The sequence below is a fragment of the Anoplophora glabripennis genome, unplaced genomic scaffold (genome assembly GCF_000390285.2).
Source record: "Anoplophora glabripennis isolate ALB-LARVAE unplaced genomic scaffold, Agla_2.0 scaffold46, whole genome shotgun sequence".
Taxonomy (NCBI): Eukaryota; Metazoa; Arthropoda; class Insecta; order Coleoptera; family Cerambycidae; genus Anoplophora; species Anoplophora glabripennis.
In genome coordinates, this window is record NW_019416736.1 from 1171499 (window position 1) to 1184737 (window position 13239).

The window sequence follows — 13239 nt, forward strand, 5'->3', positions numbered from 1 at the left end:
ATCAAATTTGATGACAAAGAGAAAATTAATTGTAAATTAACATTAGGTGTTTGTAGTATATATGACGTCGGGACTATTTAAGCAAGTTAGTTTCGAGCTTTCTAATTCATTCATTTTTTGACTAGTCGACTTCTGTAAGTTTCATGACTTAAATTTATACCCTTAACGTCTAATAAAAGGGTCAAGAGTTGCAATTGATTTTGAGGATAGACTATAAGATCATAAGAGACAATTGAAACTTGAAACGCAGTTAAGACAGGTCTATTGTTAGAGCTTTTCTCTTAGCTGTTTTCTTTACTTAGAGCAAATATTAAAGCCGTCCAAACAGCTGAGAAGACACCGCAAGTTTCAGCAAATAATTACATAGGACCTAAACGACACGTTAGACTTCTCCATTCTATATAGATGCTGCCCAGAAGTTTGATAAAATACGTATTTGTCCTACTTCTAACGACATTTTTACATTTTACTATTTAATTATTGTATTACTATACGTAAACGAAGAACTTTAGTCATGTAAAACTTGAACATGTAATTTTTTATTCAATGGAAATATTTCTTTCCTTGAACATGCTTTGAAATATAAAAATGTATTGATTAAATATATTCCATAATATACAAATGCTGCGGAATATATTTTAAATTGAATACAAAAAATATCAGATCTTTCCCTATATCAATCTCATTTTGAAATCCACTTAGTCTTCTGTTAACTTTTGGCACCAATTAAAGAGTTAGTTGGATCATATCAACGTAAGATACTTTTATAGTCGCACATATTTCAACAAGTTAAAGATAAGGAATTTAAACTACTTACGAAGTTGGGTGATCTGTTCCAATAAATCTAAAATGTACCCCGCCCTCTGAACCATCAATTCGATATCTTGAACTACTGATATATTTGTCGAGTTAGCCTCATCTTTCGTCAGGAGCTTGACTTGTTCGAATACTTCCTGTACATTCAACAGTAAATTGGCTTGTTCCGTTTTCGAAGGAATTATGGATTGACGAGCTGCTGATTCGTTGGCTACAATATTCTGAGAAAGAAAATAATTAGACACAATGTTTCATTAAACTTAATGTAAAATCTTCAAAATATACTAAATATTGAATAGGTACTTACGTTTAAAAATCCTATACCAAGAACTAAAAAGGACATCACACATTTCATTGTTTTGAACTCAGTGTACTAATTAGCAGGAAATACATGCTCAGCAAAATTGTCAATGGTTTATTTTGCATGTTATTATTACAATTAACATTCAGCAATAAGTTAATAGCGTAACTATTATAATAAACAAAACCTACAGTGGTGCACCTCGATGACACTATACGACATCAACACAACATTCAAATGAAATGTGTACGACCTTGATATTACAACCGTGTATTTATTAAATAAAATTAGTTATATGGCTCCATATAACATGGTGTCGTGGAATTGAATATGTCGGGTTTTCATCTAGCAACAAGGCCCCACGTTATGCGCCACGTCGCTATATCAGATAAGTCGGTCCTCGATCGTGACCCCACGTTGGGCGCCAGGACCCAGATTTTGTTCGGTTCCGCTAGTTCCTTGCGGAGATGACTTATTTGACTCTGAGCATGTTGCCTTAGAAAATCTAAATATTGACTCTTGTCATTTAAAGTTTTCAATTTCCAATTCCACTAATTCCTTTTCGATTTTTTTTTACAAAGAAACGTAAATGTGACATTTATTTTATTTTAAATTGAACAATTTTGTAGCTTCTTAATTACTTAAATCGTCATTGTAGTTGCTCCACATGACCGACACCATAGACTGGATTACAGGCAGTCCACCAATAGCAGCGCCATCTTGTGGCTTCAGAGGAGAAAAATGCATTAGTAAGTAGATACGAATATTTCAGCTGTATTGATTAGTTTATGATGTAGGCACCTAATTAAAATGTTTTAGTAAACAATAAGTAGGTACCTCTTTAAAAAGGAGCTTTAAAGATTTTTATTTAAAAATAACTTTGTTCGACCTTAGACTTTTTAAGTTTAAGGTAATTAAATCCCTTTTAAATTAAAATACCTTGGAGAATACTATGGAAAAAAATTTAATTATCGGAAGAGTATTTAACATTTATATTCAACATTCCGTAATCTTAATTAATCCCTTTGTGCTTAAGATTACTTTACACTTTGGCTTGAATTAATTAAGATTATATCCGTAAAGGAACGAAAATTTTTTTTTGATACTGTATATAATATGTAGTTCAAATGAAGTCTCTAAATGCTTGTAATGTAATCATAAATGTGCTTTGTATTTCTGTGTAATTACAAAACTAATTTCATTCTAAATATTACTAAAATGATAAATTAATATACAACAGGTATAAATGAATCATGTCAGTTTGAATGGACTATTCAGTGCAATTTCGGTAACTCATATTCATTTGGAATTATACAGGGTGGTCCTTAGTAAACTTCCAATAATAAAGGGGGCTGTTTTTTTTAAGAAAAAAGAGTTCTAAACGGCTTAGTTTTCGAGAAAAAGGAGGAAGAAGATCTATCTATTATATTCGAAAAACGAGTTATTTTAGAATTATTTTTTTTAGTCTAGAATAAACTTACCGCACAGAATAAATAAGAAATAATTTCAAATTTATAAAATAAACTAATGCAAAAAACTAAAGGGTGAAAAGAATTTTCGAAATTTTTCCGTGATTTTTGACAGACTGTATTTAGGTCGGAATTTTTTAGGAGCTACGGTTATCATCTAAGAAATAGCGCGATAAAAAATGTTTGCAAATTTTCTTTATCTGAGTCCACGGACTTGGATTTTTTTCAGCTAACCCATTGCAAGGACCAGATAACTTGTTTATTCAGCTTCAATTTCCTTTTTTTAAATTTCGATACGACCCTTTTTCATCGAAATATCGGACTTTTAATGGAAAAGGATCTTTTTGTCTTCAATCATCGATATCTCGGCGACAAATGGTCGTACAGAGAATTGAAGGGAGTTTCGAAAACCGGACTAAATTTCCTATACCATGCTGCTGCAACTTTTCGGATTTTTATTTTTTTTTCATTTTTTACACGAATTTTAAAAAACAGATAAAAGTGTAATACCTATTTGGTTTTTTAGAAAATTGATGGCTAAATTAGAAATATTCACGAAATATTCACGCTTATACACTTCATAATCATGATTAAAATGGAAAAATTTTTTATTGAGGTTTTCTCACATTTTCACCATAAATGACGTTTATTGATGAAAAAAAAGAAATTAATTCAAAAAATTTTCACTTATAATCTCCCTAGTGCTTGGATTATTTCCGGAAATTTTTCCGAAGGAACGCATTTTCTAGAAAAATGCGTGAAAAGGACATAGGGGATTCGGTAAGAAAATTTTGCCACCAAAATTTATTTCAAATATTTGACATGTTTCATTTTGAAACTTATTTCGCCAAAATAAAGTTGGCTTGACAGGTAGACATTGTTTTGTGGTGCATGACATATTTTTTTCTTCTTAAACGTTACATAATTTAATCGCATTTCACGCGTTTTTTAAATTCAAAAATGGCTCGTTTTGGAAATGAAAATTCCGAAAACATAAAAACAACACGCTCCTTTCACTTTAGTAATAAATGAGACATTTAATTTTTAAATTCAAATATTTATCTTTGCAATACAATTCACTTATTACTAAAATAGAAGGAAAGTAAGTTTTTGTAGAAATGCGATGTCTATGACAGTTTATTAACGATCCTTATTAAACATAAAAAAACACATTATATTCACATTAGTAATAAAAAAGGCATTTAATTTTTGAATTCAGATATTTATGTTTGCAGTATAATTCACTTAGTATTACTAAAATAGAAGGTAAGTAAATTTTTGTGGAAAACCGATGTCTATGGCAATATATCAATGATTCTTAAAAAATCATAACTGCAATCAAGTAGGCTTAGGCTTGTGATGTCAAAATCGTCTTCGCTATACAGTTGACAGTCATTTTCTCTAGCTTCTAATTGTTTACAATTAAATCATGGCAGTGAACAACCGAAAAACTAATTTCAAACCTTATAGTATATGTAATTCTTGCACCAAAATAGGGGACATTCTTATGTCTCTTAAAAATTTAAAAGTATTTTCCATATTTACTGAAAAAAACTGGAATCAATCCGCATCAAGAAAACCTTTTCGCAGCTATTCAAAATATTTTGGAGGAAGATATCCCATCTTTTTTACGTAAAACCAGGGCTTAGCAGAACAAAATTTCATCAAATTACATATATTTTATGAAACACAGACATCTGATGGAAATGAAAAATAATGGTAATAATGATGCTCCTCATTACTCTCCGTTGCGAAGAGAAGAGTTCCAGCCAGAATTTCAAAAACATTTAGCGTTAATAGAAGAAATCTCGGAACAAATATATGGTAAATAATTATTTGTATCTATTTATTATTTTAAAATAAATAAAAATATTACAAAGCAAAATTCTGGATAGATACTGATTTTTGAAACATATGATAGCTGTCAAAAAAAATTTTCACTTATTAATTTTGTTTGCCTAGCTTGGCAGGAGGAAAAAAATTCCGATAAATTTGAAGGTTGCCATGGGCAACTGTCGAAATTACAGTATGTAATTGGTTTAAAATGACAGGTATAAAATTTTCGAAAGGATTTTCGAAATTTTGTAAGTGTTGTTTTTCTTTAATTGTAAAATGATGCGGAAAAATAGTAGAGGTCTTTTTTTTAATACAACTAATAATCGAATGGAATGGATCTTTCAAAAGCTAAACCGTTTAGAATAGAAGTTAATAGAAACGTTTTGCCTTAATATAATCTAAAAAATCGCACCTTTATTGTCAGAACTTATTTAAAGATCATTCTCTAACCACTAAAACATAAACATTGTTATACTTCACAATTACAATAATTACATTTTTTAGATCTGAAACAACAATGGTATATAAAAAAATCTTTTGTAGACCTCTGTTCAATACTGCCTTTATGATACATTGACTGACATTCGTCAAAGGAAATCGAGGGAGAGCGAAAAATATTAATTGAGTTTTAAATGACAGAAAACAAACAGAAAACTTTTTTCTCCTCGCATTTTCGCACTATTTCTCCCACAGGGACCAGGATCGATTTTCTCTTATCTCATAAATATCCGGCATTCGTCAGTTTTCTGTTTACGTTTTCAATTTTCCAGCGCACACGGTGGAGATAACGAGCGGCGTGACGGGGGGGATATTTCTGGTAATTTTAATAATCTCGCTGGTCTTATACCGGAACTGGAGGTATGAACAGGAGCTGGACAGTCTGCTGTGGAAGGTCGACTACAAGGATATCCAGATAAACGAGGAGGCGAATTCCAATAGCCAAGGGACCAAAGTTACTAGAGTAAGTTCCTTGAAGTATACCCAAGAAATTTATTTACAGGTAGAAGGTCTTACATGTTTAACATAGCTGGGACTTGCATAGTTTGGCGTCATAGATCAGGATTACATTTTAAATAGCAAACGTAGGTAGCCTTGGGCAAAATTATGACAACATTCAAATGACAATCGTGCTTTAAGTCACAATGACAGTATCAAATAATGTTCTATAGAGGGAGTTTGTTTAACATTGCAAAAAACTTCCTTTAGTTCAAGCATTCTCTCACGGATTAATGTTAAATTTGCAGAAATTATTACCTGGACAAAAAAAATATGACCGTATAGAAAATTAAATTTTAAATTGAGTTTCTTGTTCTTTAAACTCGATCCAATATGGCGAACATGGTTAAAAAAAATCGCAAAGTTGAAAAGAACGGTTTTTCTAAAATAACTAAGAAAATATAGCACGGATAGAAAAATTTTAAATGAGAAAGTTGTAGGTTTTAAAAAGACCTATCGACTGATTTTTTGAAAGTATCGATTGCTTTGTTACTTTTCGAGATATATCGAAAAAACCGTTAAAAATCTTTTCTTTTTTCTTCTTCTATAATTCGTTTACATTTACGAGCCCATATTTGCTATTTACTGCAAGCATAGCCCGCGGCAAGCCCAAAAAGTACATTTTTGAAAAATTTAAAAATATTAATTATTTTTCGAGATATATCGATTTTTTTGAAAAAAAGGCGCTCTCGAAAATTGGATAGATCTTCTCAGCGGATAGCCCTACTGTAACGATTTTCGGTTTATTTTTTTCGTAAAGAGTTATATTATCACGATGTTAAAAAATGTTGACGATTTTATTAATTTTAAAGATCAAAAAATGACTGAAAAAGTTGCACTTTTTTTGGGTATGTTTTTTTCAAATAACTATTTCAATTTTTATTATTTTTTTGTACTTAATCTGGGGTAGCTAAACACGAATATTATAGCATTTTCGCCGTAGAAGCAAATTAGACTCATAAATGTTTAGTTTCCTTTCTTTAAAAGTAATTTTCATAAAATAAAAATTGAAATAGTAATTTGAAAAAAAACATACCCAAAAAAGTGCAATTTATTCAGTCATTTTTTGATCCTTAAAATTAATAAAATCGTCAACATTTTTTAACAGCATGATAATATAACTCTTTACGAAGAAAATAAACCGAAAATCGTTACTGTAGGGCTATCCGCTGAGAAGATCTAGCCAATTTTCGAGAGCGCCTTTTTTTCAAAAAATCGATATATCTCGAAAAATAATTAATATTTTTAAATTTTTCAAAAATGTACTTTTTTGGCTTGCCGCGGGCTATGCTTGCAGTAAATAGCAAATATGGGCACGTAAATGTAAACGAGTTATAGAAGAAGAGAAAAGAGAAGATTTTTAACGGTTTTTTCGATATATCTCGAAAAGTAACAAAGCAATCGATACTTTCAAAAAATCAGTCGATAGATCTTTTTAAAACCTACAACTTACTCATTTAAAATTTTTCAATCCGCGCTATATTTTTTTAGTTATTTTAGAAAAACCATTTTTTCTACTTTGCGATTTTTTTAACCATGTTCGCCATATTGGATCGAGTTTAAAGAACAAGAAACTCAATTTAAAATTTAATTTTCTATACGGTCATGTTTTTTTGTCCAGGTAATAATTTCTGTAAGCATTTCTCTATAATGCTTGGACTACTTGCCAAAACGTAAAAAAGAGGTATTCCATATAAACTTATTTCCAAAAACGTGTTCTAGGAGAAATATTTAAAAAAAACAATTTGAGATGTTATTGTATCTTATCAAATGTTTTCCTACACAGATGTCTGTAATTATCTACGAGCCTCAAAATAGTCCAGTCAATTACCATTTTCCCTTATAATTTTGCCAAACAACACCGATTTTCATAAAAAATTGGATTTAGGTTCTATTCATCATCTACTTCAAAGTTGACCTTTACCGGGGGTTGCTCTTACCCTAGGGGTGGATGCCACCCCCTCTCGGGGGTGAAAAATGTTTCATTGAAGTTTTTTCTGATAGTCAATACTTTTCGACTTATTCGCGAGGGAGTGTAAATTTTTTAACTAAAAAAAAAAACACTTTCCGACGGTTTCTCACGAATAACTCAAAAAGTAAATATTTTATCAAAAAAATCTTTCATATAAAAAATTTAACTTATAAAGAGAAACAGAAAGAATGGTGTATTTATGGCGTCTGTAGACCCAATGCAAGCGGAGTAATAGACTTATTCGTCAAATGCCAAAATTGAAAGTTTGAACGTGAAATAACCAAAAACCAATGCATTTTTCAGGGAATACTCATAGAACCTAGCATCAAACCTAAGCGAGTTATGACAAAAATAAAGTTGGTCCATATTGTTTTCGTGAAAAAAACGTGAAAATCACCCCCTAATTACCACCCCAATTGAAAATAATCGTTACCACTTTACAATTTACTTTATTTATGTACTTATAATATGCTCTAGAAGTTTGACCGATTTAAAGTGCTTAGTTTTGAAAAAAGTGGAGCTTGAAGTGAAAAGAGAATTTTTGTATTTTTGGAAAAAATTGTCTTTTCTTCAAAATAACTCAAAAACTATTAATGATAAGCAAAATTTTATAGAGTACAAAATTGTAGGTTTTGCTTTCTTGAAAATTTTGTTTTTTTCTGTAGGATAAAAATTAAATTAAATAGCAACTTGTTCAAGCCCTTTCAGCTCAAACCCATACAAAAATAAGGGCTGAAAGAAATTTTAATTTATTTGATCTTATAGCCCTTGAAAAAAACCTACAAAATAGTTTTTTGAAGGCTTTGAAAAACTAAGCGAGTTATGGGTAAAAAACCAATAATATATTTTTGCAGATATCAGAACACGTATATTGAAGCATTGATAAATACACATTATAGCTATATTTTAGGCACAGACGTATTTACATTTTTGATTATTTGTTATTTGCAATAAAAAAAATTTTGTTATATAAATAAAAAAATTAAAATTGTTATTTTCCCTATTTGCAAATTTTATTCAGTAGGGTTTTTTTTAAGTTTTGATAAAATAAATACATTACATTTTAAATAATAAAAATATTGTATTATATTTTCAACTAAAAAAAATTTTTTTAACTATAGTTAGGTAATTGTTCGATTTTTTTGCAAGGGATGATTTTTATAAGGGATGAAACTTATAAATAAATAATAAAAAATTAAAACAGTAAAGAAATCTTAATTTAATATCACTATTAGGCATTATCGGCCTCATTGGCCGATTATCGGTTAAAAAGATATTGAGGAGCTTTGTTATGGCTAGTTTTAAGTCACGTAACTTTGGTCTCCATGGTCCCCATACTTAAACCCTCTCAATTTCTTTCTCCGGGTGCCCCTAAAACAATTGGTTTATACGACTTCAATTGAAAATTTGGAGAAATTACGATAACGCGTTTTCGACAATTCGACATACTTCAGATATTTTTTAACGTGTCTGCCGCTCAATGCGTTGCAGAATAGAAGCTTGTCGTCGATAAAGGTCGTTATGTTCAATAGATTTTGTAAATGTATTTAGTACATTTCTAAAATTTAAAAAAAAATTATGTAACATTTTTTTAATTGCAAATTTTCAACTCAATAAAAAATTATTTAAAATAACGGTATCTTTGCAAAGATAAACCAACACCCTAAATTGCATTCTTCTATGTTTCAACTGTAAGAAATAATTAAAAACTCTTAACTTAAAAAGGGGGTGTGGGTGTAACTACTATAGCGGATGTTTTTGGAAATAAATTTATGCAGAAAACCTCCCTTACTATTTCTAAGTTTTTAGTAATATTAAAAAAAACTTCCTGTATAGCGGAAACAATATTTACAAAAAAAAAATAATTTTTCAGTGTTCTTTGTATTTACTCATGTGTATGTAAAACATATAAAAAAAGTAAAAATCTATTCTTTGATCTTTACCATACTTTGATTAACACTGTATGCAACATAACACACATCAAAGACGTTCTCAACTTTTCGTAACACAAAGAAAACTCGTAAGATTTTTCCATCATCGAACAAAATCTTTCCCATGGCCCCAGTTTTCCGCGAATAAAACGAGATAAAAATCAACGAGGTTAGCAACAATCCACCACCATAAACATCTTATCATCTATTCCCTTTGCACGGATTATAAAAATCCCATTTAATTTTGCCCAAGACTGATTTATCCTCATTTTTTTTTAAAGTAGAGAATAATAACACGATAATCATAAATCACAAACAAAACGGCTAATATCCCACGTGTCCTAACATAGAATTCCACCTAATAAGACTCAGCTTTCACAAATTACAACTTTGTGTTCAATTCGGAAGTTTGCGCGCCTCCTTTGATGGTATTTATTTTCAGTCAATTCATCCCCTGATAAGGACCAGCCAAGTATCCTTAAGTTCGAATCCTGATGCGGATTTCCGATACTCTACGATATTCACACAAATTGGTATTTACAAGGGAAGAATCTTCGCAATCAAAAAAGTACACAAGAAATCAATAGACATCACGAGGGAGATGAAAAAGGAGCTGAAGATGGTAGGGATCTTTTTTTTATTGTTACATTGTACATTTCACTTTCGGTTCATAAAATATTACTTGACAAAAAACCTTTGAATATTCCATTTGAATTCCTTCCATGTAGCGAATCAAACGAATTTCAAAGTTGGGTGGCTGCGAGTGTAGACAGGTCAGGCCCTTTTTTATTTGGAAAACACGTTAAGTGGTTTGTAACGATCGTTATTTCATTTCCATGTTTATTTTATATACAGGGCGGTCCGTGCCTAATGGATAAGTCAAGGGGATTGATTTTATAAATTTAGTTTTGCTCATCCAGAAATATCTCGCATTGAAAAAGTAATAATGTGACAAACACTTGACCTCAAGATGTGTACTATTAAACCAGATGTTCAATTAATTTTTTTTATATAATTAACACGTCTATAAAAAACACGCTATACTAAATAATACATGTCTGACATTACTTTGGTTCTGTTGCCTTTAAAAACAATTAATATTAACGCACTACGTTTTTCGTATAATTTACGAAATTTTCTAAATTGAAAAGTAGCAATTAAATTTATGAGGAATTATACAGGGCGAGTGACCAAAACTGAAACCTCGTATTCTTTGGTGAATTTTAATGGGACTCTTTCATATAAAGTTTTTATCTAGAACGCTTCGTTAAAAGATACAGGGTGTTAAACTTTTTTAATGTTAATGTTTTTAATTTTTTTTAAAAACTAGTAAGTGAAATAATTTGAAATTAGGCATATGTATTTATGTAAACATTGTCCAAAATCTGAAGTGTTTTTCTAAAATGTAGATGCTTCACTGACGGAGATACAGGGTATCGGTGGGATATTTTTCTAAATAAAATAGTACGCCACTGCTTTTCGGTAGCGATCCTGATATTTTCGGCTTCGTCTTTCAATTCTGTACAAATTACTACTCTTCATAGGAAAGACTGCCCTTAAAATTCACCAAAGAATACGAGGTTTCAGTTTTGGTCACCCTGTATACTACCATACGCATTAACTTTACCGAAAATTTAGATATATACAAATAAACTAGATGCTCAATTTAAAAAACTAAAGTTTTTGATCGCCACGCTTTCACGCATCATCCTGTACATTTGAAATTAATTTTAAAACAGCTTTTCTCTATCGCCTTCAACTTTTACTCGACCATTTTTTTTTTGCAACTCGGATAACAATAGAACGTTGCTGTGCTATGGATTTATTTCATTGGTGTACGAAATGGTATACATATATGGGGTGTAACAGTGAAAATGCGACAAATCTTCACCGCTAATTTCTCTTGTAGAAGCAAACAAAAAGTAATAAAAATATTCACGACCAAATCCTTAACTGAATTGTATTTTTCTTGAGAACGGGGCTGTTTTCGTTTATCTGAAAGGATTACAAAGAAACGAAAGATAATTCTGTAAAGCAAAACGCAAATCGTCTTATCCTGTTTGCAGTAATGTACCGATAAAAGAAAATAAAATGTAGTCACTGCGCTGTTAGTCAATAGGGCTAACAGGCTAATCTAGAACTCTCTGGATAATGGATTTCCCTTCCTCTTCTTCGTATTTCAACTAATTCGAGACATTTAAAATTCTGCAAAATAAACTCAGTTACATTGTAACTGTGATGTAACCGATAATAGCACGCCGTAACAACTCAAGAAAACTTACTTTTGAGATAATAGCTTTTATAAAGTATCAAATTGGAATATTATTAACATTATTTAGAATTGATACATTATAATTGAAGGAGATACATAAACAAAGAGTTAGTTAATATTTAGCAATATTTTTTTTCAATTAGACGTACTGATATCAACAAAATGGACCTTATTGACTACAAAATTGATCATGACTTTTCTATTTACAGTTTCGCAAAAAATCAGAGGGCTCACCATTAGAAATTATTAAAAAATCTTGTTGGTAACCATAATTTTAAACAGAAAACAAACGAAATTTATGTTTTATGAACAAAGTTGTCAGGATTGAAATCTGATACCGATTCAGTTCAGTCATTGAATGATTTTTAAAAAATGAAAAATTTTAAAATAGAAATAATAATTGCTAAAAAATTTAATTTTTTTTCTTGAAACGAGGACTTTTGTCATTTTTAAATTTTTATTTTAATATGAATTTCTTAAAAAACCTTAAATAAAAAAACTTGAATTTTAACCGGACAAAAAACCTTTGATAAAATGCTATTTTAAAAGAATTACTTTATGGAACTCCAATAATATTAAGTTTTCGAAAAAATCTTCTTTGGTGCTTTGGTCTTCAAGAACACATGTCATAAGCTTGTTTTCTCAAGTTCCGACGAAGAAAACTATTTTTTTTTAAAAGAACATGTCGCAGTCACACAAAAGCAATCTGTTTTTATGAAATTATTGTTCATTGAAGTTTCACTTTCTGCCGTTCCACTAGTTTCATATCATTAATTTAGATATTTTTAGAAATAAAAAGAAAATTAAACAAACTTTTTTTTTCTACAAAACTGTTAAAAGTGGGCTTTTTAATTGTCATTTTTGATTGTAGAAAAAATAGTGTATGATATACGTGTTAAAAGTGATTTTATTTTGTTCGTGAAGTTAAAAAACTCGCTACGCTCGTTTTTTAATCATCTTCACTCACAAAATAAAATCTTACTTTTAACACGTATATCATAAATAGCTATTATACATATCCTTAAGTAAATAATCTAATAAATTGTTATTAATATTTATTTTCAGATGAGAGATCTTCGACACGACAACTTGAACGCTTTCATAGGGGCATGCACGGATCCGCCAAATATTTGCATAGTCACAGAATATTGCACCAGAGGGAGCTTAAAAGTACGTCGTAAAATTGATTTTTATTCTTAGGAAATCCTCCTCTTCTATTTGCAGCCGCCTTATTGGTTTTGTATGCAAACTGAATGTATAGCGAAATGTATAATGAAAAGGGAATGGGCAAAAACTGAAGATTTAATATACAGGGTGGTCGCAAATTGTCCGATATTGGGAAAATTCGGAAAATAAGAGCGTGATTTAATTGATATTTTTTCAAAAATGAATATAAAAATATATAAATATATCCCTTTAATGGATATTTTTTGCGATATTTTAAGTCTTTCGAGATATCTTATTCATATTTTAAACTTAGACTTAGGGCATCTGGATATTAATTTATTCAGTATTATTAAAATCTCGCATACCATATTTTAAAATATTAAAAAATAGGAATTTAGATAAATAGAATAATTTTCGAGAAATTGAGCCTTACGTATGTGGGTGCATTTTCATTTCAAGGAATTACTTTAGTTATTTGA

The 13239-nt window shown here is 30.1% G+C and overlaps 1 protein-coding gene across 1 annotated transcript in view; it reads left to right on the forward strand.

Moving 5' to 3' along the window:
- Positions 1 to 13239, forward strand: part of LOC108904225 (guanylate cyclase 32E) — a 102944-nt gene that overhangs the window by 58368 nt on the left and 31337 nt on the right. The window contains exons 9-12 of the mRNA XM_018706691.1: positions 1776 to 1866; positions 5193 to 5383; positions 9764 to 9943; positions 12659 to 12763. Of these exons, the coding sequence (XP_018562207.1) occupies positions 1776 to 1866; positions 5193 to 5383; positions 9764 to 9943; positions 12659 to 12763 (567 nt within the window). The remainder of the gene's footprint in view (positions 1 to 1775; positions 1867 to 5192; positions 5384 to 9763; positions 9944 to 12658; positions 12764 to 13239) is intronic.